Here is a 23,762-nt window from a genome sequence, read left to right as displayed (position 1 = left end):
TTCCTTCAGTTCTGCTCTGATCTTAGTTATTTCCTGCCTTCTGCTAGCTTTTGAATGTGTTTGCTCTTGCTTCTCTAGTTCTTTTAATTGTGATGTTAGGGTGTCAATTTTGGATCTTTCCTGCTTTCTCTTGTGGGCATTTAGTGCTATAAATTTCCCTCTACACACTGCTTTGAATGTGTCCCAGAGATTCTGGTATGTTGTGTGTTTGTTCTCGTTGGTTTCAAAGAACATCTTTATTTCTGCCTTCATTTCGTTATGTACCCAGTAGTCATTCAGGACCAGGTTGTTCAGTTTCCATGTAGTTGAGCGGTTTTGAGTGAGTTTCTTAATCCTGAGTTCTAGTTTGATTGCACTGTGGTCTGAGAGACAGTTTGTTATAATTTCTGTTCTTTTACATTTGCTGAGGAGAGCTTTACTTCCAACTACGTGGTCAGTTTTGGAATAGGTGTGGTGTGGTGCTGAAAAGAATGTATATTCTGTTGATTTGGGGTGGAGAGTTCTGTAGATGTCTGTAGATGTCTGCACCACTTGGTGCAGAGCTGAGTTCAATTCCTGAGTATCCTTTTTAACTTTCTGTCTTGTTGATCTGTCTAATGTTGACAGTGGGGTGTTAAAGTCTCCCATTATTATTGTGTGGGAGTCTAAGTCTCTTTGTAGGTCACTCAGGACTTGCTTTATGAATCTGGGTGCTCCTGTATTGGGTGCATATATATTCAGGATAGTTAGCTCTTCTTGTTGAATTGATCCCTTTACCATTATGTAATGGCCTTCTTTGTCTCTTTTGATCTTTGTTGGTTTAAAGTCTGTTTTATCAGAGACTAGGATTGAAACCCCTGCCTTTTTTTGTTTTCCATTTGCTTGGTAGATCTTCCTCCATCCTTTTATTTTGAGCCTATGTGTGTCTCTGCACGTGAGATGGGTTTCCTGAATACAGCACACTGATGGGTCTTGACTCTTTATCCAATTTGCCAGTCTGTGTCTTTTAATTGGAGCATTTAGTCCATTTACATTTAAAGTTAATATTGTTATGTGAGAATTTGATCCTGTCATTATGATGTTAGCTGGTTATTTTGCTCGTTAGTTGATGCAGTTTCTTCCTAGCCTCGATAATCTTTACAATTTGGCATGATTTTGCAGTGGCTGTTACTGTGTTTTAGTACTAGTGCATGGCTGGTACCATGGTACTGGTTTCCATGTTTAGTGCTTCCTTCAGGAGCTCTTTAAGGGCAGGCCTGGTGGTGTCAAAATCTCTCAGCATTTGCTTGTCTGTAAAGTATTTTATTTCTCCTTCACTTATGAAGCTTAGTTTGGCTGGATATGAAATTCTGGGTTGAAAATTCTTTTCTTTAAGAATGTTGAATATTGGCCCTCACTGTCTTGTGGTTTGTAGAGTTTCTGCCGAGAGATCAGCTGTTAGTCTGATGGGCTTCCCTTTGTGGGTAACCCGACCTTTCTCTCTGGCTGCTCTTAACATTTTTTCCTTCATTTCAACTTTGGTGAATCTGACAATTATGTGTCTTGGAGTTGCTCTTCTTGCGGAGTATCTTTGTGGCATTCTCTGTATTTCCTGAATCTGAATGTTGGCCTGCCTTGCTAGATTGGGGAAGTTCTCCTGGATAATATCCTGCAGAGTGTTTTCCAACTTGGTTCCATTCTCCCCATCACTTTCAGGTACACCAATCAGACGTAGATTTTGTCTTTTCACATAGTCCCATATTTCTTGGAGGCTTTGTTCGTTTCTTTTTATTCTTTTTTCTCTGAACTTCCCTTCTTGCTTCATTTCATTCATTTCATCTTCCATCACTGATACCCTTTCTTCCAGTTGATTGCATTGGCTCCTGAGGCTTCTGCATTCTTCATGCAGTTCTTGAGCCTTGGCTTTCAGCTCCATCAACTCCTTTAAGCACTTCTCTGTATTGATTATTCTAGTTATACATTCGTCTACATTTTTTTCAAAGGTTTTAACTTCTTTGCCTTTGGTTTGAATTTCCTCCTGTAGCTTGGAGTAGTTTGATCGTCTGAAGCCTTCTTCTCTCAACTCGTCAAAGTTGTTCTCCGTCCAGCTTTGTTCTGTTGCTGGTGAGGAACTGCATTCCTTTGGAGGAGGAGAGGTGCTCTGCTTTTTAGAATTTCCAGTTTTTCTGCTCTGTTTTTTCCTCATCTTTGTGGTTTTATCTACTTTTGGTCTTTGATGATGGTGATGTACAGATGGGTTTTTGGTGTGGATGTCCTTTCTGTTTCTTAGTTTTCCATCTAACAGACAGGACCCTCAGCTGCAGGTCTGTTGGAGTTGGCCAGAGGTCCACTCCAGACCCTGTTTGCCTGGGTATCAGCAGCGGAGGCTGCAGAACAGCGGATTTTTGTGAACCACGAATGCTGCTGCCTGATTGTTCCTCTGGAAGTTTTGTCTCAGAGGAGTACCTGGCCATGTGAGGTGTCAGTCTGTCCCTACTTGGGGGTGCCTCCCAGTTAGGCTGCTCGGGGGTCAGGGGTCAGGGACCCACTTGTGGAGGCAGTCTGCCCATTCTCAGATCTCCAGCTGCATGCAGGGAGAACCACTACTCTCTTCAAAGCTGTCAGACAGGGACATTTAAGTCTACAGAGGTTACTGCTGTCTTTTTGTTTGTCTGTGCCCTGCCTCCAGAGGTGGAGCCTATAGAGGCAGGCAGGCCTCTTTGAGCTGTGGTGGGCTCCACCCACTTCGAGCTTCCCAGCTGCTTTGTTTACCTAAGCAAGCCTTCAATTGGTGAAAAATGCAGTATGTGTGAAGTGCAACAAAGCAGACAGCAATAAAATGAGGTGTGCCTGTCCTTGATGATCTTATCAAGTTTCAGGAGTGAGCTCCCTGGCTTAGTTAGGGAACCACACGTGGAGGGTTACAAGCTATTTCAAAGGACTAGGGGATAAAAACCAAGCACAGTACACATGGTTTTTAAGAGCTTGACTCATTCAGGAAGTTGCCAGAGGAAGTGAGGACTTAAGGATAAGGAAATATTAATGGGGCTGGCATAAAAACAGACACACAGACCAGTAGAACAGAATAGAGAGGCCAGAAATCAATCCAACATATATGGTCCACTAATTTTCCACAAGGGCACCAAGAAGATATTTGCCTCTTCAATAAATGGTGCTAAGGAAACTGGATTTCTACATGCAAATAAATAAAATTGGGACTTTATCTTACACCATTCATATAAATTAACTCAAAACATATAAAATACCTGCATGTAAGACTGAAACCATAAAATTTTTAGAAAAAAACATAGGAGACAAGCTCCTAGACATTGGTTTTAGAAATGATTTTTTTTTTTTTGAGATGGAGTCTTGCACTGTTGCCCAGGCTGGAGTGCAGTGGTGTGATCTTGGCTCACTGCAAGCTCCGCCTCCCGGGTTCACGCCATTCTTCTGCCTCAGCCTCCCGAGTAGCTGGGACTATAGGAGCCGGCCACCACTCCCAGCTAATTTTTGTACTTTTTTCGTAGAGATGGGGTTTCACCGTGTTAGCCAGGATGGTCTCGATCTCCTGACCTCGTGATCCGCCTGCCTCAGCCTCCCATGATTTTTTAAATATTACACCAAAAGCTCAGGCTACTAAAGCAAAAATAAATAAATAAATGGGACTACATCAAACTAAAAGGCTCCTGCACAACAAAGGAAACAACCAACAAAATGAAAAGGCAACCTACAGACTGGGAAAAAATATTTGCCAACCACATATCTAATAAGGGGTTAATGCCCAAAATGTATAAGGAACTCTTACAACTCAATAGCAGAAAAACAAATAATCCAATTAAAAATGGGCAAAAGACTTGGACAGAATTTTCTCCAAAGAAGACATAAAAATGGCCAACAGGTATATGAAAAAGTGCTCAACATCACCAACTATCAGGGAAATGCAAATTAAAACCACTATGAGATAATGCCTCACACCTGTTAGGGTGGCTGTTATCAAGTAGATGACAGACAACAAATGTTGATGGGAGTGTGGAGAAAACAAAACCCTCGTACATTGCTGGTGGGAATGAAGATTGGAACATCATAAAAAACAGCATGGAAGTTCCTAAAAACATTAGAAATAAAACTATGACATGATCCAGCAGTTCCTCTTCTGGGGATATACCCAAAAGAGATGAAATCACCGCCTTGTAAAGATATCTACACTCCCATGTTAATTGCAGCATTATTCATCATAATTAAGAGATGGAAACAAGTGTCCATTGGAGGATAAATGGATAAAGAAAATGTGGCATATGTGTATCAGTGGAAAGTAACCACTATACTATCTATACGTGTCTCATAACATCATGTTGTAAACCTCAAATATACCAAATACAATTTATTTTTACTAAAAGGATAAGCAAATCATAGAGAAGTGGTTGAATTCCTCCCCCAAAAAGCACACGTACAGACACTCCAAGGCAGACCAAAGCACACAGCCTGGGCAGAGAAGGGGACGGGGTCCCTAAGGGAAGACGTTGGGACAAGAGCCACTTACTCTAATCCTGTGGTGTCCAAGCAGAACCCAAATATGCCAGGCTGGCCAGTGGGGTCCACAGAAACTGAGGAGCACACGTCTAGTCCAGCCCCACAGCTGCCCTGCAAGAATTTGGGGTGGCTGTTGCCAGATTTACCTATTTTTCAATAGAAATGGAAACACCGGACTCTTTTCATTCTAGAATGTTGGTACTTAATGTTTACAGAACGTAACACTACAAGTGAAACAAAACATGTGCATGGGGCCAAATTGACTTCAGGTGGACAATCTATGACTCGGGACTATGTCCACATGGCACAGTCGCCTTCAGAGAATTGTCTGTGTCAAATCAGAGTCCAGCAGCTGCCACTCAGGACACTTTTCTATGCATGTACAGATATTCTTTACTTGTGAGCTGGGAGGGCTGATGCCCTGGATCTCAAAAAACATTAACCAAAACAGATGAAGGTGACATGGTGATGGATTACTGCTGGGACTGTCTTCATCATGAGATGACGTCCTCATTCTTCCCTAAGGCAGGCAGAGCTCAAACAGAGTCGCTGCCTCATTTCCACAGAACTCCTTGCTGCTTGGAGGGCCGCTGTCTCCTTCACACTGTCCCCAGGAGCAGTGCTGCGGAGCTGCCCCGTGTCACTCGAAGGGCGTCAGCACCACGGTGTGGTCAGGCTTCATAGCTCCGCACAGGCTGCTGGAATAAACCAGAACCCAGAAAATGTGATTTTCTTAAGTTGCATTGATGACAACTGAATTGAATTGGATTAAAAATACAATTAGCTTGATATGTATACAAATTCGGTGGGAAACCCTTTTGTAGATTCAAAGAATCTTTTGGGGAAGTAGGTAACCCATGCCCCAGCCTGAATTTCTAAATTCTTGTATACATTCAGAATGATGAGTACCAGGTTTTCTGAATCACAAAGCTGAACGTGGGAGCAGGAGGTCCGAGGGCACCCATTTAGACTTTGCTTCAGGAGTGGGAATTCCCCTCACCAATAACTGCACGAATCTCAGGGCAGAGTTGGGGGAAGAGAGTTAAGAACCATATACAAATAAAAAGAATGAGCTTATTAAGGAAAAAAATTACTTAAAAAATTATTATTTTAAATTATTAATTTAAAATTATTTGATTAAAATTATTAAATATTACATATATTAAAAATATAAATTATGAAATATCAATTTCTGTTTAAAACATTAAATGTGATTATATGTATCAATTTTCATAATTATTAAAATATTCTTTAATTGTTTAAAATGAATAACAACAGAAAAAACTTCATAAATATCAAAAACAACAGATTTCTTCTATAATAATATAGATCATTGTATAGATGTGTTCAAGAAGAAGGGGAACAAAAGAACTGGGGGTGAAATGAGAAAGAAAGACAAGGAGTTTTGGGGGACAAAGATAAAACTGTCTATGGTTAAAGACTCCACTCCTCCAAGCTGTTGAAGCTGCCAACCAGATGGAATTCTCAGCGAGCCATTAAGCCTCTTTTAGTCCCAGCTTTTCTACAAAAATGGGAATTACAGAGCTGACCCTATCTATCTACCAAATATGCTGTCAAAAGGCTTAATAGGATTTTTGTGAAAGCATTGGAAAATTATAAAGTATATAAGACAGTACGGTATTTACGATAATATAACTTTAGTAATATACATGGAAAAAAGCATAGAAGAGGACAAAAGTAGGTTGAGGGGGCCAAAGAGTGGCGTGGGTGGCTCTTCTGGTTTTGCCTGCTGTGATGTGGCCATCAGATCAAATTTTCTCCAGCTATCTCTTGCCTTTAAAATTCAAGTTGTCTCAGTAGTCTTTTAAATGGTCCTGATCAGCTTTATTTCCGACTTTATAGTTTACATTTTACTTTTATTTTTCTGAGTCTCACTGTTGCCCAGGCTGGAGTACAGTGATGTGATCACAGCTCACTGCAGCCTCCACCTGCTGGGCTTAAGTGATCCTCCCACCTCAGCCTCCCAAGTAGCTGGGACTACAGGCACATGCCACCACGCTTGGCTAATTTATTAATTTTTTTGTAGAGATGAGGTCTCACTATGTTTTCCAGGCTGTTTTCAAAATCAAGCTCAAATGATCCACCTGCTTCAGCCCTCCAAAGTGCTGGGATTACAGGTGTGCGCCACTGCCCCTGGTCCAAAGTTGACATTTTAAATAATGCTTATTCTGACATGGAGTGTTGAAAAGTGTTACATGTATGAAGAAATTTAGACATTTACATTGACCTGAACTTTGAATTTCTGTAACATTGAAGAGTCCTTATCCATTATTTTTTCCAGAGATTGTTTTTCTCCCATTATAAGTGCCTAAGAGTTAGATTCAGGATCAGCATTTGCTTAGTTACTCTACCTCATTGCTTGTATAGCTTAAATGTATGTATGGCGGTTCTAAGGAAGAACAGTGCGTAGGTAAAAGCAGCCTGAAACCATGAACTTCAGGATAGACACAGCCTCCTTGACCCACAGTTACTCTGGTACAATAACACTGTCAAACACTAATTTCATCTTATCACTTCTTATGGTTCTCCAGTGACTTAAAGGAATCCAAACTCTTTGTGGCAAACCAACCTCTCGACGGTCTTGCTCCAACCCACTTTTCCATCTAGTTCTGCAATCAGCCTAGGATAATACAGGATAACACTGTGTAGCAGCCCAGAAAGCAAATGGTTTAGACTGTATGTGGAGAATGGGCACGACAGGGGGTTCTTTAGAGAAATATAAACAATAAAAAAAGACCATCTGATATTCTTCAGCATTTTAAAAAAATCCATTGATAAATAATCCAAAGCAGAAAAAAAATTAAGTCTCAGTATGTAGAAAGGAAAACCATGATAATTTCAGGAAAACAAAACATTTTGCAAGAATGAAAACATGATAATAGTAGATTACTTAGGTTTTGCAATGAATGTTATTTACAGGAACATACTAATGTGAATTACCTGTACCTTTATTGATTTGGCTAAAAGTGGGATATAACTACTGTGGGGATGGCAAGAAAGGAAGAAAAGGTAGGGAACAGAGAAGTACTAAATTTCCATCTAGCATAACAGAAAATCAATAGATAATGTTCCAGTTAACAAAAATAGTTCTGTAAGTATACTATTTAGAAATCTAGAAATAAATGTCATCTCCTTCATTACACCAATTATAAAGGTCTATTTTCATATTCTAGATACTCAATTTGAAAATGTCTTGCTTTTCCAGGAAGTTTTACACAGCCAATAGCCAATTTCTCAAGGCACCCTATACACTTAGATTAAGGTTCTTTGTTTCAGAAAATGGATCTGAGTGCCTATTTTGAGTCTTTTCTTGATACTTTTGAATTCTTTAGACCAACTTCTTATAAAATATAAATGGTCTTTTTTCTACCATATCATTATAGAGTTGACAAATCACTGTGGGACCACTTGTCCATGGTGTCACTTTCTGGTTGGTTGGTCACTGGGCTTGCATGATTAGTGTTGACTTGTGTATTCCATGAGGATCTTTTCAGTGAAATTCGGCAATATAATCTTGAAAACCACTTCCGTGGTCACACAGAAACAGCAATGCCTTGGAAACTCACCAGAGAACAAATGAATGAGGGACATTTTCACCCCCCGCCCTGCGATGTCGTGGAACTCTTTCCTTGGGGTTGGCAGTGACATGAGGCAACTGACCTAATGATAGTGTCAGTGGTGACCCCTACATATAACAGTAGTCACGATTCGTTTATTTTTAATATAAAGATTAAATATGCACAGAAGTTCTCTATTTTCACCCTTCATTCTAGTGAATTGCCTTTCATACCCCACTCTGGATTGCAAGGTGTGCCTTTAAAGGGCCAACCTCCATGCTCTGCTTCTCAGCATTTTCCAAAATGTCCCTGAGTCAGAAGGGAGGGAGCATGGGCCACTGAGGTCTCTAAAGGAAAAAAGGAGCTTTGGCCAGGGTGGAGCAAGGGAGTCATTTCCTTGAGTTCTTTTGCTTTACCTTAAGATTTTATGCAGTTTGTTTTCTATTTACGAACGTTATACCTATGTATGCATTAAGCAAACACACTTGCATCAAACTCGAAGTGATAATTCAGGCAGAAGCCTGCTTGTTGTTCTAGTATCTCATTTTTGAAGCATATCTGTAGGATAAAGGAATAAGGGTGATTTGAAATTGTCACTAAGGAAAGCCAGCTATTGACCAAATTCATTCAAATGTCCTCCAGGAAATATTTTTTATTTGAATCACAGTGGCAGTTTCGTACATTTGCTTCGCCCTCAGCCTATTCCCCCATTTTTCTGGCACCTTCATCAGGAGCTTCCTGTGGTAGTCAGCCTCCCATGGCCCCCAAAGATCCTCAATCCCGGATGTCTGTGCCTTGCTCAGACCCCTGCCATACTGAGCCAGGGCTGCCCTGGGTGGTGCATTGAATACAGGGAAGGTGATGATGCGTAACCGCAGAGGTGAGGCACCTGTCTGCTTCTTCCAATAACTTGCTTGCTCTGTGGAAGTGAAACAGAATATTTGATGGCTAAGGGACTACAAAGGTTCATATGTCCGTATGCGTCAATCTATTTGGGAGATGCAAAGACACCCACCAGAGAAGTTTTAATTTCCATTTTGCACTGAGTTTATACCGTTAGATTGGATGAACATTGAACACATGAATGCACCCTAATTTTATATGTATTTATTCATTTCTTGGCGAGTCTAGGGACATAGGAAGTCATTGTATTGCCCTCAGGCACCATTCGGCCCTGCTAAGCCCTTGTCATCATAATGTAGGAAGCCCAGCCAATGGTGTGCTTCTATTTGCATCTTTGTGAGGGATCAACTTCCGCCGCTAATGCCATTAAAACCAAGCACACAAATAAACCCTTGATCACAGAATCACAAAATGTAAATCAAGATTTTCAGAAACAATGCATCTATATATAATTAGAGCCCTTTCAAGAAAAATGGCATTTTTATTTGGTAATACATCAAGGGCTTTTGGTACCATTAATAAAGTAAAACAATATATTTTCATTATTGTTTATTTTGTCTTCATCTCATACTTTCAAATCTTGTTTGTTTCATAACAGGTATTAGTATAGTAATACACTTAAACAAACTTTGTCAATAAATAAATGCACCTATATCTGTGGTATGTATTCAAAGCTTTGTAATGCATGTAAGGTCAAAAAAGTTTGGGGAGCACTGACATTATAAGCTACAATTTTTTCAGGGTTTTTTTTTTAGACAGGGCCTCGCTCTGTTGCCGATGCTAAAATGCAGTGGTGCAGTCATAGCTCACTGCAGCCTCAAACTCCCAAACTCAAGCGACCCTTCTGCCACAGCTTCTCAAGTAGCTGGGACTACAGGCACACACCACCATACCCAGCTATTTAATTTTTTTTCTTTTTAGTAGAGATGAGGACTACATTACTGAGATGAGGTCTCACCATGTTGTCTAGGCTGGTCTCCAACTCCAGAGCTCAAGTGATCCTCCTGCCTCAAGCCTTGCAAAGTGCTGGGATTACAATTGTGAGCCACCACGCCCAGCCACTTTTCAGTGTTTGCATAGGAAATTCTTGGACTAGGGATTGCTCTGTCTAGGAAGGCCTAGAAGGAGCCACATTGTACCTTAATTCTCCTTGTTCACAGCTATGGTCTTAGTATCAAACGTGAACTTTACACAGTTTATCTCCTATAGTTCCATGAGGTAATAATTAGCCCTGTTTTAGAGATGAGGAAATTGAGAGTCTCTAGGTTTAGTAACTGGGGCTATATTTAACTGTAAGTGAACCCAGGTCATACTGACTCCAAAGCACATGTTCTTAATATTACCCTGCCTTGAGTTTCCATTAGAGTAGGCCTTCTTACAATCAATTTTTCATTCCATGCATATTCTGCTTTACTATCCCTAAGACGTATAGTTTTTTGACACTTGAAAATCTCAGAAGTCAGGCCGCATCTTATAACTGAGGGGGTCCCAGCCCTGCTCCTGCCAAAGTGGCAGTCCTAATGCAGGAGTCGCTGTCTGTACACGTGACCTGTGCACACTTTCTGACATTCTGGGAGCGTGAACGGTCTACTGTAACTGCACATGGTTTCAGCCCACAGGCAATTTAAGGACATGGGAATCCTGCATGTTGAGAAACATGATCTTTTTTCTAGGTTTAACACTGTTGCTTCCTTTAACCATTCCTAATGGGGTTTTCCTAGCAAACCATGCCCAGTTTATTTCATGTCTTTGTTCCATTTCTTTCATCTGTATAGAATGTTCTTCCCTCATTCTCTTCCTGGTTTGTTCTCCTCCAAGACTCAGAGTTCAAGAGTCAGATTTAAGAGTTATCTTCACACTGGGCATGGTGGTTCATGAGCTTGAATCCAGGAGTTTGAGACCACCCTGGGCAATACAATGAGACCTTGTCTTTACAAACTTTTTTTTTTTTTGAGACAGGGTCTCGCTCTGTCGCCCAGGCTTGAGTGCAGTGGTGCAATCATGGCTCACTGTGGCTTCAACCCCGCTGGGCTCAAGGAATCCTCCTATCTCAGCCTCTGAAGTAGCTGAGATCACAGGTGCATGTCACCACATTCAGCTAATTTTTTTAATTTGTAGTAGAGACAAGGTTTCACCATGTTGCCCAGGCTGCTCTCAAACTCCTAGACTCAAGCAATTTACCCACCTCAGCCTCCCAAAGTGCTGGGGTTACAGGTGTGAGACATCGCGTCTGGCCCCCCAAAAATTAAAAAATCAGCTGAATGTGGTGCTGTGAGCCTGTAGTCCCACTTACTGGGGAGGCTGATGTGGGAGGATTTCTTGAGACTTCAAGGCAGAGGCTGCAGTGAGTCGAGATTGTGCCACTGCACTACAGCTTGGGCGACAGAGTGAGACTGTCTCAAAAAAAAAAGAGTCACCTTCTTGGTAAAGCAGTCCCACAGCACTTAACTAACACGTTTCTCCCCTCTCAGTGTCCACTATCACACTTTCAGCTCTTAGAGAGGGGGCCTCAGCCATCGCTATGCTCCTGAACATATAGAACATGTGTAGGTACCACCCTGGACCCTCATAAAGCCTTCATCCCACACATCCCAATCTCTCTCTCTCGTGCCCCACCCACTGGTTGAGCTTGCATGTCATGGACGGAACCCCTTTCTTCCTGTTGGCCTTGCAGTATGCCCTTCAGTGTGCCCTGCAGGGCAGCGTGCCACTGCCCTGTTTTGTCTGGGATCTGTATGTGATGAACTGCTTCTGTTTCTTCATGGGCTCTGTGCAACTGCCTCTTCTGTGTCTCCCCTGACTTGTCTCCTGCTCAGGGCTCTCCCAGAGTGTGGCCATCTTGGTGGGAATAAACTGTACACAGGTCAGACAAGAGCCACAAGGGGACCTGCCAGTATCAGCAGGTGTTCTGTGAGAGGGACGCCCGGCCATGGGTCACACATTTAAGCATTAGGCTGTCTGCCAGAAATAAAGAGGTACTCCACGAAAGGCTCACTGTAAACATCCATGATGAAGTTCCCTGGAGCGCCTCAAGGGCAGGGCTAAAGTTTGTGGCCACTCTCCTGAGAGAGACCGCAAGACCAAATTAGAGTAAAACACAACACCTACTGACCAGCGTGTCAATGGTGAAGGGGTCAAAACCACCGCTAAAGAATAGCCTAAGGCTGAGAGTCCTGAAGGAAGAAACACACTTCAAAGTGGGGCCGATTTGTGTCCCCCAGAATACATGCACTGAAGTTCTACTGAGAAGGTGACCTTATTTGGAAGTGAAGCCATCACAGATATAATTAAGTTAGGATAAGGTCATATGGGAACAGGGTGTGCCCCTAATCCAATATGACTCGTGTCCCTTATGGAAGAAGGAAATGTGGACACAGACGTGCACACAGGGAGAAGAACACCATGTGCAGATGAAGGCAGTGATCGGGATGTTTCTACAAGCCAAGGAATGCAAAGATTGCCAGCAAAGCCCCAGAAGCAGGAGCAGAGTCTCTCCCCCAGCCCTCTGAAGGAACTAACGCTGCCCATACCTCCTCCTTAGTTATGCGGCCTCCAGAATGGGAAGACAATGCATTTTTGTTGTTTAAGCCACCCAGTCCGTGGTACTTTGTTACACCAGCCCTACAAAACAACTGCAGAAGCCTCCTTCCCCAAAACTGCTAGTCAGGCCTCACTGGGAAGGTGTGGCTGCTACCTGATGGATGATACATTAGTTTCCTGAACTGGCCCAGGTCAGAATTGGTCCAAGCCACAGGGCTGAGCTGGCAGAGGAAGCTTCCAAAAGCCTCCTGCTGGTGCCCGTGGGCTGTGACTGGTGGGCAGGAAAGGGCAACATGGAACTAAGAACTGTAGGGTGCCACTGAAGCTTGGTTGGGGGAGTACCGGTGGATGCCCACCTCCTATATCACTGGTAGCCATGCAGGAGGAGCGATGAGAAAGGAAAGGAAGCGTGCTGGGTGCTAGGAAGAGAAGCCCCTTTCTCCTCCATTGGTCCCCCCAGTGCCTTATGCACACCCAAAGGAGAAACTCACAGTGCTGGGCTTCAGGGTGGGTAAGCGACAAACAGTCCATTTAGAGCAGAGGGGCAATAAATTGGTAGCCAGCTCACCCCTTCTTCCCTTCAATGTATTTAAAGAATATAAAATAGAATATACGATTTTGAGAAGGATTTGTTTCCACCAAGGAAGTGGCCAAACAAGGGCTGGGGGGCCACATGGCAAAGTTGTTCTCCACGGGGGTTCTTAAGATTTTTTTGGTGCCATGAGCTTCTTTGTCTGATGAAGCCTGTGTATCTTTTCTCAAAATAATGTTTTTAATATGCATAATCTAAAATACATAGAATTACAAAGAAACCAATGAAATCAAAACAAAGTAATATATTTTTTTAAAAAAACAAATTTGTGGCCAGTTGCTGTGGCTCACGCCTGTTATCTCAGCACTTTGGGAAGCCATGGCAGGAGGATCACTTGAGGCCAGGAGTTCAAGACTGTCCTCAACAACATTGCAAGACCTCGTCTCTACAAAATTTTTTAAAAAATTAGCCAGGCATGGTGTGCACACATATAGTCCTAGCTGCTTGGGAGGCTGAGACGGTAGGACCACTTCAGCCCAGAAGTTTGAGGCTGCAGTGAGCTATGATTATGCCACTGCACTCCAGCCTGGGTGGCAGACTGAGACCCTGTCTCAAAAAAACAAAACAAAACAAAACAAACAAAAAGCAAAACCAAATTTGTGATATAGTTTGATGATTAATTCTATGTGTGAACTTTATGGCATCATGGGGAGCCCAGAGAGCTGGCTAAACATGATTTCTGGGTATGTCTGTGAGGGTGTTTCCAGATGAGGTTAGAATTGAATGGTATCCTCAGTAAAGCATTGTGGATGGGCATCAGCCAATCTATTGAGGGACCGAATACAACAAAAAGCTGGAGGAAAGGGGAATTTGCTCGCTGTGCCTGACTGTTTAGCACCGACATCTGTCTTCACCCTTCAGTGGAAACTTATAGCATTGGTCCCCCGGTTCTCAGAACTGTACCACCAGGCTCCCCAAGTCTCTAGCTTGAAGATGGCAGGTTGTGGGACTTCTTGACCTCCACGATTGTGATAGACAATACCTGATTTTTTATATACAGACACAGACACACACAAACACAAATACACACGCACATATATATGTGTACAGGATAAAATTCCTGAAAAGGAAAGTAGCCTAAAGTTTAGACAGGGTTTCATTTTAATATTAAAGCATTTTGCGTGTTTTTTTTTTTAAGTGGAGTCCTTATTTAATGGGAGGAATGGGCCCTCCTAGCTCCCTGCTTCCACAGCCCCAGGATAGACTTCGCCGCCTGTGGAGTCATCACACCACACTGTCATTACTGCCCACATCAATGTTCTCCTCCCTGGACTGAGCTCCCAGGGAGCGAGAATTGGCATGCTGCATCATTTCTACCCCACCAACCAGCGCAGCGCCTCCTCCGTGCCAGGGCTCCACAGGTATTTGTTGGATGAAGAGTACACAACAAGAAAGTTAACGCCAGCACCTTTTTTTTTTTTTTTCCTTTTTCAGGAGGCTACCCCAAAGGAGAGTGGAATTGAGCAAAAAAGGAATGTGTAGCCTGGGAACTTTAGGTCTGTGCTCCAGCCTGTGCCTGCCAGCCTTGGCCACTCTGCCCTAACTTCTAGTTCTGCCTTCTGGGATGTTGCTTTACATAAGCAGGATAGGGCAGGTATATATATATACACACACACACACACACACACACACATATGTATTATACTATAGTAATATTGTAAGTTATATAATATATTATAGATTACATATATGTTATATAATATATAAATGTTATATTAATTATATAATATATAATATAATTATAAAATTATATAATATATAAAATAATTATTATATAATTAATATATGTTTATATTGTATAATATATGCACACATGCATATAAAATATAAGTATATTATAGGTAATATATATAACATCAAATTTTATATATACATATAAAATATGTGTGTATATATGCATATATACGTATATATTATACGTATGTTGTATATATACACATATATATGTGTATACATATATATGTGTACATATACACATATATGTATACATATACACAGATGTATACACATATATATGTATACATACACATATATATGTATACATATGCACATATATATATATGTATATATACACACACAGATTTTTTTTACCCCTTCTGGAGAACTGTAATACACAAGTGCTTTTTTATTACCACACTAAAAACCAAGATCTAGCAGTGGGTTCAATAGCTACATCATTTCTAAGTAGTGATAAGTACAAATAACATCATGAGCTATCTGTAGCCACTCTGAAATGATATGAAAATTTCTGTGTTTTGAACACTTCCACTTCCGGTTTATTTATTTATTTTTGAGACAGAGTCTCACTCTGTTGCTCAGGTTGGAGTGCCATGGCGTGATCTCAGCTCACTGCAGACTCTGCCTCCTGGGTTCAAACTATCCTCCCATCTCAGCCTCTCAAGTAGCTGTGTAGCTGGGATTACAGGCATGAACCATCACAACCAGCTATTTTTTGTATTTTAGTAGAGAGGGAGTTTCACCATGTTGGCCAGGCAGGTCTCGAACTCCTGGCCTCAAGCCATCTGCCTGCCTCGGCCTCCCATAGTGCTGAGATTACAGGTGTGAGCCACCATGCCCAGCCCATTTTCGGTTCTTTATTCCAGAAGTTGCTGGCTGAGGTAGCGTGTGGGCCAGTGTGCTTTCTGTGGGATTCCACCATGGTGTACCACGGCCAGGGCCAGAAAGTGCAGAAGGTTATGGTGCAGCCCATCAACCTCATCTTCAGATACTTACAAAATAGACCCTGGATTCAGGTGTGGGTCTATGAGCAAGTGAATCTGTGGACAGGAAGCTTTATCATTGGTTTTGATGAGTGTAAGAACCTTGTATTAGGTGATGCAGAAGAGATTCATTCTAAAACAAAGTCAAGAAAAAAACTGGGTGGGCTCATGCTAAAAGGAGATACTATTACTCTGCTACAAAGTGTCTCCAACTTGAGATGATCAATTAAGTGAGAAATTGTTGAAAAAGATACACTTTGTTTTTTAGATATCCTTTATCCAATATGAACATTTATTCACATTGTTTTGATTACCCTTTTATCATTACAAGATGACAATAAATGCTGTAGGATTGTTTGAATTGAAAAGAAAGAAAGAAGGAAAGAAAGAGAGAGAAAGAAGGAAAGGAAGAAAGGAAAGAAAGAAGGAAAGAAGAAAGAAGAAAGAAAGGAAGGAAGAGAAAGAGGGAGGAAAGAAAGAAAAGAAAGGAAAGAAAGAAAAACCTGTGGTTTGTATGGGTGATGTCACAGATAGTGCTAATATTGGCAATTGTTGCTTACATTCAGAATTAAAGAAAATGCTAAATTGCAGTCAGAAGTTAGTTGGAAGGAAAAAAAATGATAAAATTCTTCTATTCACGTTTGTGGACCCCTGAGTTAAGAATCTCTGTGCAAGAGGCAGTTCCAGCATTAGCAAAGAGGTTGACCAAGATTTCACCACATATCAGGCTGGTATTTTTGAGGTTCGCGCCAGGGAAACTAATTACCTAAACACAAGTGTCAGCCATTTCTATGTCCTTTATATGCATCAAATACTGTTCTGGAACAGAGGCACCTTTAGATGCCTCTCTAGATGACCCACTGAAAGGCCTCTGCCACTCCTCTTGTCTCTCCCTGCCATAATTGCTGCCTCCTGCATGAGGAAGCAAACAAAACACAAATGCATGTGGTCTGAAATGTAAGGAAGAGGAAGGTTCCTGGCTTCACAATGCTTGCTCACATGAAAACACAATCATGTACTTCATAATTCTTGGTGGAAGGGTCGTGTGGTTCTGCCCACGCCTTCGCCAAGTGAGTCAGTCAAAGAGGAAATGTTTGTGCATTTGCATGGGTGGTGCTGGGCAGGATAACTGACCCACTGACCACTGGTGAGGATAAAGACATGGCTGACTTCCTTCACTGTGTTGCACAGCTTGTAAAGCAACGTCCCAGAAGACAGAACTAGAAGTTAGGGCAGAGTGGCCAAGGCTGGCAGGCACAGGCTGGAGCACAGACCTAAAGTTCCCAGGCTGCACATTCCTTTTTTGCTCAATTCCACTCTCCTTTGGGGTAGCCTCCTGGAAAAGGAAAAAAAAAAAAAGGTGCTGGCGTTAACTTTCTTGTTGTGTACTCTTCATCCAACAAATACCTGTGGAGCCCTGGCACGGAGGAGGCGCTGCGCTGGTTGGTGGGGTGGAAATGATGCAGCATGCCAATTCTCACTCCCTGGGAGCACAGTCCAGGGAGAACATCGACGTGGGCAGTAATGACAGTGTGGTGTGATGACTCCATAGACTGCAAAGTCTATCCCGGGGCTGTGGAAGCAGGGAGCTAGGAGGGCCCATTCCTCCCATTAAATAAGGACTCTGCTTTTTAAAAAATGACACGCAAAATGCTTTAATATTAAAATGAAACCCTGTCTAAACTTTGAGTTATTTTCCTTTTTAGGAATTTTATCTTGTACAGAAACATAACCAACAAATATTTAGCCAGGAAGAAAGAAAGGAGACACAGAATGACCTGTCATCACCCTGGAGAAAGCACTCAGTTTCCACCGCCTCTCACTTCCAAGACACCTTTTTGTCCAGCCCCACTCCCTGCCAAAGTCAATAAAAACACCAAGAAGTCAAAAATAAGGATAAAACAATCTATAAAATTCCATAAAGCAACTAAATTTGAAGACAAATTCTGGTTGCCATCCCTTAGAAGTGAGTGAGTTAGTATCTGGCGATGAATGAAGGAAACCGTGACAGAAGCTCAGACCTCTGAGACGGCACTCAGCACAGCCTCTGCCTGCATGGTTTAGCAAGTGCTAGAAGCAGGGCCAAGGCCAGTGTGGCTTAGCATTCTGCTCCCTGGGGAAATCAGGCCGAGAGAGATCGCAGGGCTCAGCGTTTGGGTGAAATGTGGAGATCTTTCCACTAAGGTTGATGGAGGGACAGCCTCTTACATGTCTTCTCCATGACCACCCATTGTTTTTTCTGGGTGGAAAAATAGGGGAGGGAAGCTTGAGTTGATAACCTGGACGCTAGCACAAGTGGCCACCTGCATGGCAACCAAGTAGTTATCACATTTCTGAGAGCAGCTTTGGGAAAGTAACGGGTGCTAGCAACACCACCTCTCTTCTCTGCCAAATATGAGAGTAAATTAATTGTCCAATTTGTACATTTTTAGAGTGTTATGATAGAAACCAGTCCATCCAGTTTTCCACCATTGGGCATATATTTGGCCTCATCTGGCTGTGCCTGAAGAAAAAATTTGATTTCTTGGTTTGTGAAAATCATTCTTTACATACCTTTTGAAAAGATTCCCACAAGGAACGCTATGCATTTTCTCCAATTTTGGAGGGGAAAAATATCTGCAAGGAAAATTTGAGTATTTGTAACATCCTCCATGATCCGACCAGCATGAACCCCTCATCAAACGTTCTTTTGTGGGCTACTCCCTTAAACCTCAAAGCCAGCAGGGGAGGAACCCTAGGGAGGGAGAATGGGAGGTCCCCAATGGCTCGGGCAACCACAGTCTCCATCTGTCCTGACAGCGCAGAGAAATACTACCACGGGCCTCAGCAAAGCCCAATTCCATACGTTCGGATCTGGGACTAACTAGGAAGTGCCTAGGTGCCAAAGTAAATGAGCTTCCTCCCTGGGGTGGTTCCAAGGCCCTGAATTTAGACCACAGCTGAAAGGGCCCTTGGAAAACTTGTGGAAAGCTCCCCTAGGAAGACGGAAGAAACGCACACACTGTCTCTGTGTCCAGCACTGAATCTGCTCTGCAAATCACTGCCGGGTATTGCAAGAGCTGCAGCCGTCTCATGTGGAGCCTTCTTCTGGTCCCTAGGTGGACTCTGGCAGCCACTGGGGCCCTTGCAGAGGTAGTGAACCGTTCTGCAGAGATGAACTCAAACCAAGAGAAAGGATAACTTGTTTTTGGTCCAAGCTTCAGGTCCCAGATCTGGGGCAACTTAGAATGTCTCCCTCTTTATCCACCTTTCCTCCAAACCTACCATTACCCACTGCTTCTTTTTTTTTTTCTTCACCTTTTAAGTTCAGGGGTACATGTGCAGGATGTGCAGTTTTGCTACACAGGTAAATGTGTGTCATGCTTGTTTCCTGCACAGGTCGCCCTTCACCTCGGTATTAAGCCCAGCGTCCATTAGTTATTCTTCCTGATGCTCTCCCTCCCCCCATTCCGCACTCTGACAGGCCTCAGTGTGTGTTCCTCCCCACCATGTGTCCATGTGTTCTCATCATTCAGCTCCCACTTTTAAGCGAGAACATGTGGTGTTTGGTTTTCTGTTCCTGCGTTAGTTTGCTGAGGATGATAATAGTTTTCAACTCCATCCATGTCCCTGCAAAGGATATGATCTCATTCCTTTTTATGGCTGCATAGTATTCCATGGTGTATATGTGTCGTATTTTCTTTACTTAGTCTATCATTGATGAGCATTGGGTTGATTCCATATCTTTTCTATTGTGAATAGTGTTGCCATGAACATACGCATGCATGTATCTTTATAACAGAATGATGTATATTCCTTTGGGTATATGCTCAGTAATGGGATTGCTTGGTCAAATGGTGTTTCTGCCTCTAGATCTTTGAGGAATTGCCACAGTGTCTTCCACAATAGTTGAACTAATTACACTCCTGCCAATACCCACTGCTTCTAAAACAATCCCTTGAAATAGATTTTCACCTTGGCACATGGGATAGAAGCCAAGAGGAGGCTTATTGAGCTAGAAGAGGACTGGAATTAGCCAATGGGGAAGTGGGTGAAATGAATCTCAGAAGAGCTATTCCAGAGGACAAAGGGACAGTGAGGTCCCATCTTCTGATGTGTCCTAATGATCTTGGTGTGGAAACGCCAAACCCTATCCCTCCACCTGTCAAGAAGTGGGAGAGGTCAGCCTCCAGCCTGCCTCAGCTGTCCTGGGCCTGTCCCAGTGCCTACATGGTCTTCAGAGAGAGAGGCCTTGTCTTCCTGAGGAAGACATTCCCAGGTCTGCCCTCCCAGGCAGCTGCATGAGACAGATGGTATCCAGGCTACGATGGGAGGGAGGGGAGAGGCCAGGACCAGCGCAAAGTCCCTGACTTCCCCTGCATGGCTTCGCTGAGTTCTGAGTAGAGTTCCCACGGTGGGGGGAGCTTGAGCCCTTTCTGAGCTTAGAGTGTGAACTCTAACCAGCCTGGCTAAGCAGGACTTGAAGAAGCTGCCAAATGAAAAAGACCTGCCAGTTCTCCGCCTAGGTGGACACCCAGTCACCCCTGTGCAGTTTCAGGGGACCCTCCCAGTGACTCCCTTTTAAGGCAAGTAGTCACTAATTACCTGGGGACATTGTTGGTCAAGCAGATCAAAGAGGTTAGTTGTTTTCAGAGATGGGACAAACTGGAAGCTGTCAGCATTCTCTTACCTCTATTACAGGACCTTTAGACTAATGACATATTTAATTAAACAGGAGCATGTATGAGAGATAGCAACATGTCCTCCAACAGAATTTCAGCCAATCTGTGTCACTTTCAAATGTGGTTTTACATTGATTTGTTAGGAATGGATGGTTTAGGAAAAGGCAAAGGAAGAAATGAGATGCTTTGCAGGTTTAAACTGCTGGATGGGCCCCCCTCCTCCGGGATCTTCTGTGATTCTGAGATCCGATGCCTTAGCTAAGGGCGTTCAGGGCTGTCAGGAAGGGGTGGTGTTGACTGGAGTTACTTGACTCTTGCTGAAGGAGGCTTGACTTCAGATGGTAAAATTCAGACAGACAGAGAAAGAAGAATGTGGGGAGGACTCTAGGATGGGAAGAAAATTCAAGCACAGATGAAATAGGAGTCACCATGCGATATTCAGGAGACATTGAGGGGACAGGGCACATCTGGCTGGGATGGGGCATGGCTGCACCATGGAAGGCCTTGAATGCTCCTTTCAGGATGAATTGTTATTTACTGAAGGAGCCTGTGGTAAATAAGAGGTTTTTCTCTATGCAGAGGCACTAGAGCCAGGGGAATCCACGTTCAGCTAGATCACTGAGTTCTGAATCGTCCCTTTCCAAAATCCCTGTTAGCTCCACACATTCCAAAGCTCTGAAATGAGACAGCTACAGAATCTTTCTCTCCCTTTCTGTGCCTTGACTACTGCCAATCGGGGCATTCTTGCAAATACTTTATAATTGCAGGAGGAAAACGGTTCCCTGGCTCCAAAGTGGCATCAAGGACCCAAACTATGTCTAGTTTCTGATTTTCCTCCCTGGTGGGTGGGTTTGTGGTATTGATGTGGTCCATGTGGCTGCTGCCCCACCCTCATCTTACTGCTGCCTGGGAGGTGGCAGGAGAGTCTTCTACGAGTGAGGGAAATATCACCCTTCACCTGTGCCTCATTGGATACAATTAGGTCCTGTGGCCACTGCTGGCTGCAAGGGAAGCTGGCAAAAGGGGCTCGGGAGGGAGGGGCCGACGTTGCTGCGACTGGTTTGAGCCAATTACGATTCATGCCCTGAGACTGGAAATAATGAGCCCAAACAAAGCAGAGATTCTGCCATCAGACAGCAGAGGGGTGGCTTTTGGAGAAAGGTCAGTGGGGCAGGCAGGCTTTTCCTGGCACCCGCTATTTGCACAAATAATGACAATGAGGCTGAGCAGTGAAAGGACCTGCCTGGGGTCACAGAGCAAGCACAACTCCAGAGCACACTGCCTTCAGGCTGGGCACTGTCTTTTCTCCTGTGATCCCAGCACAGTAGACAAAGTGCTGGTGGCTCAATGTAAATTTCAAGGCCCCAGGAACACTTCACTGAAGATACTCATAGTTTTTAACCCTTACTACGCATTAGAATAACCTGTGGAACTTGCAAAAACTCATGAATGTCCAGACTTCATTCCCTGAAGTTCAGATTCAATTGGTCTGCAGTAGGTCTCAGGCAGCCTCCTTTGCAAAGCTTCCCAGGTATAATGGTGTTCTACTCTCCCCAGTTATTCAGTGAAACACAAACTTAGGTGTTTCTATGAAGGTATTTTGTAGATGAGATTAAAGCCCCAAATCAGCTGTGACTTTAAGTAAGGGAGAGTATCCTAGACCAGCAGTCCCCAACCGTTTTGGCACCGGTCACCAGTTCCATGCAAGAAAATTTTTCCATAGATGGGGCGGGGTGTGGTGGGATGGTTTCAGGATGATTCAAGCACATTTCATTTATTGTGCATCTTTCTATTATTATTACATACTCACCACAATGTAGAATCAGTGGGAGCCCTGAGCTTGTCTTCCTGCAACTAGATGGTCCCTTCTGGGGGTGATGGGAGGCAGCGACAGATCATCAGGCATTAGATTCTCATAAGGAGCATGATCCCTCGCATGTGTAGTTCACAGTAGGGTTTGCGCTCCTGTGAGAATCCAGTGCCACTGATCTGATAGGCAATCAGATCCTAACAGGCCATGGACTGGTACCAGTCTGTGGCCCAGGGGCTGGGGACCCCTGTCCTAGACAATCTAGATGGGCCTGATTCAATGCATCAGAAGGCCTTAGAAGCAAAGCTGAGGCGTCCTTGATGAAGAAGAAATGTCATGGTGGACAGCAGCATCAGCTGGTGTCCGTGAGTTCCAGCCTGTCCTTCCTGATGATCAGCCTGCCCTATGGATTTCAGACTTACCTCGGCACACCTGGCAATTAAGCCAATTCCATGCAAAAAAATCTCGAATTATACATCTCTCACGGGTTCTGCTGAGAACCAAGGAATTATTCAGTAGTTGTTAAGCCAAAGGGCATCAGAATAAAATAACCCGAAGTCAAATCTCATCTGTTCTCCCTGCGACCTCCGTGGCTGCAGTTCCTTCAGCTATTAAGTGGGGATCTCGGTGTTCAGTGCACAGGTATCCTGTGAAGGGTAACTGCTGTCAGGCGTGTGTACGTTCACTGCACATCAGGACTGAGTGATGGCCGCTGCTCTTATACTGCTGGGCTATTCTGGGCCATGAGCAAATAAATGTTCAGACAAAAAATGCGGCTGGTGTTCCCTCACCATTGCTTGACATCTAAAGTTTAGGGCCTTGGAGTGACCTAATTCGGCTTCCCCCAGCTTGCTCCCGCAGTAGGCAAGAGGGCGCCTGCGCACACACAGACACGTGGACGCTGTACCCCAGCAGGTGCAGGACACCGAGGCGGCCACTCAGCTCCGGTCATGAAAGCAGCCAGGAGTTCCATCGGTCACCCATCATCACTCATGGGAGTTTTAATAGGTGTTTTGGTTACAGGACTCCAGGTCTCGCTGCTTACTTGGTGAGTCGTGACGGTCCTGCCGGCCCTGCTGCCGCCGCACTCGGTTTCAGGGCTGCCGCTCTGCTCAGCACAGCGCGGCGTGGACGCGCTCCTCCCGGGGGCTCCGGCCCCTCCCACCCACGCCTCCAGGCGGGCCGGCTAGGCCTCCAGCCTGGCGAAGCAGTGCCCTCTGGCGGCCACGCACTGCAGCAGCGGCTCGCTCGGCAAGACGGAGGCCGAAACCTGAAACCGGCTCTGGGCCCTGCTTTCTTTCTAAGCCACTGTTTTTTGACTTGGAAATCCATAAGAAATCCAAAATGGTATGTTTTTCTCTTTTTTTATGAAAGAATTTTTGTATTTTCCACAGACAATAAATTAGATGTTTCTATTCGTGGTAGTGCACAATGTGAGGATGGATACATTTAGCACCTGCACATGTGAAG

At 43.7% G+C, this 23,762-nt stretch overlaps 1 protein-coding gene and 1 long non-coding RNA gene across 2 annotated transcripts in view; both read left to right on the top strand.

Annotated features, from left to right (window-relative positions):
* LOC134733488 (uncharacterized) overlaps positions 1–23,762 on the top strand; it is a 139,024-nt gene that overhangs the window by 100,203 nt on the left and 15,059 nt on the right. The window lies entirely within an intron of this gene.
* LOC129475040 (small nuclear ribonucleoprotein E-like) lies at positions 15,737–16,194 on the top strand. Its single transcript, XM_055266884.2, has one exon. The coding sequence runs from the start codon at positions 15,759–15,761 to the stop codon at positions 16,041–16,043; it is 285 nt and encodes a 94-aa protein (XP_055122859.1). The 5' UTR covers positions 15,737–15,758; the 3' UTR covers positions 16,044–16,194.

The sequence above is a fragment of the Symphalangus syndactylus genome, chromosome 2 (genome assembly GCF_028878055.3).
Source record: "Symphalangus syndactylus isolate Jambi chromosome 2, NHGRI_mSymSyn1-v2.1_pri, whole genome shotgun sequence".
NCBI lineage: Eukaryota > Metazoa > Chordata > Mammalia > Primates > Hylobatidae > Symphalangus > Symphalangus syndactylus.
Note: the sequence above shows the minus strand (reverse complement) of the source record. Positions and strands in the feature narration are given on the sequence as shown.

Coding starts and splice junctions, on each gene's coding strand:
- LOC129475040 (XM_055266884.2), top strand. CDS start 15,759: ATGGTGTACCACGGCCAGGGCCAGAAAGTGCAGAAGGTTATGGTGCAG.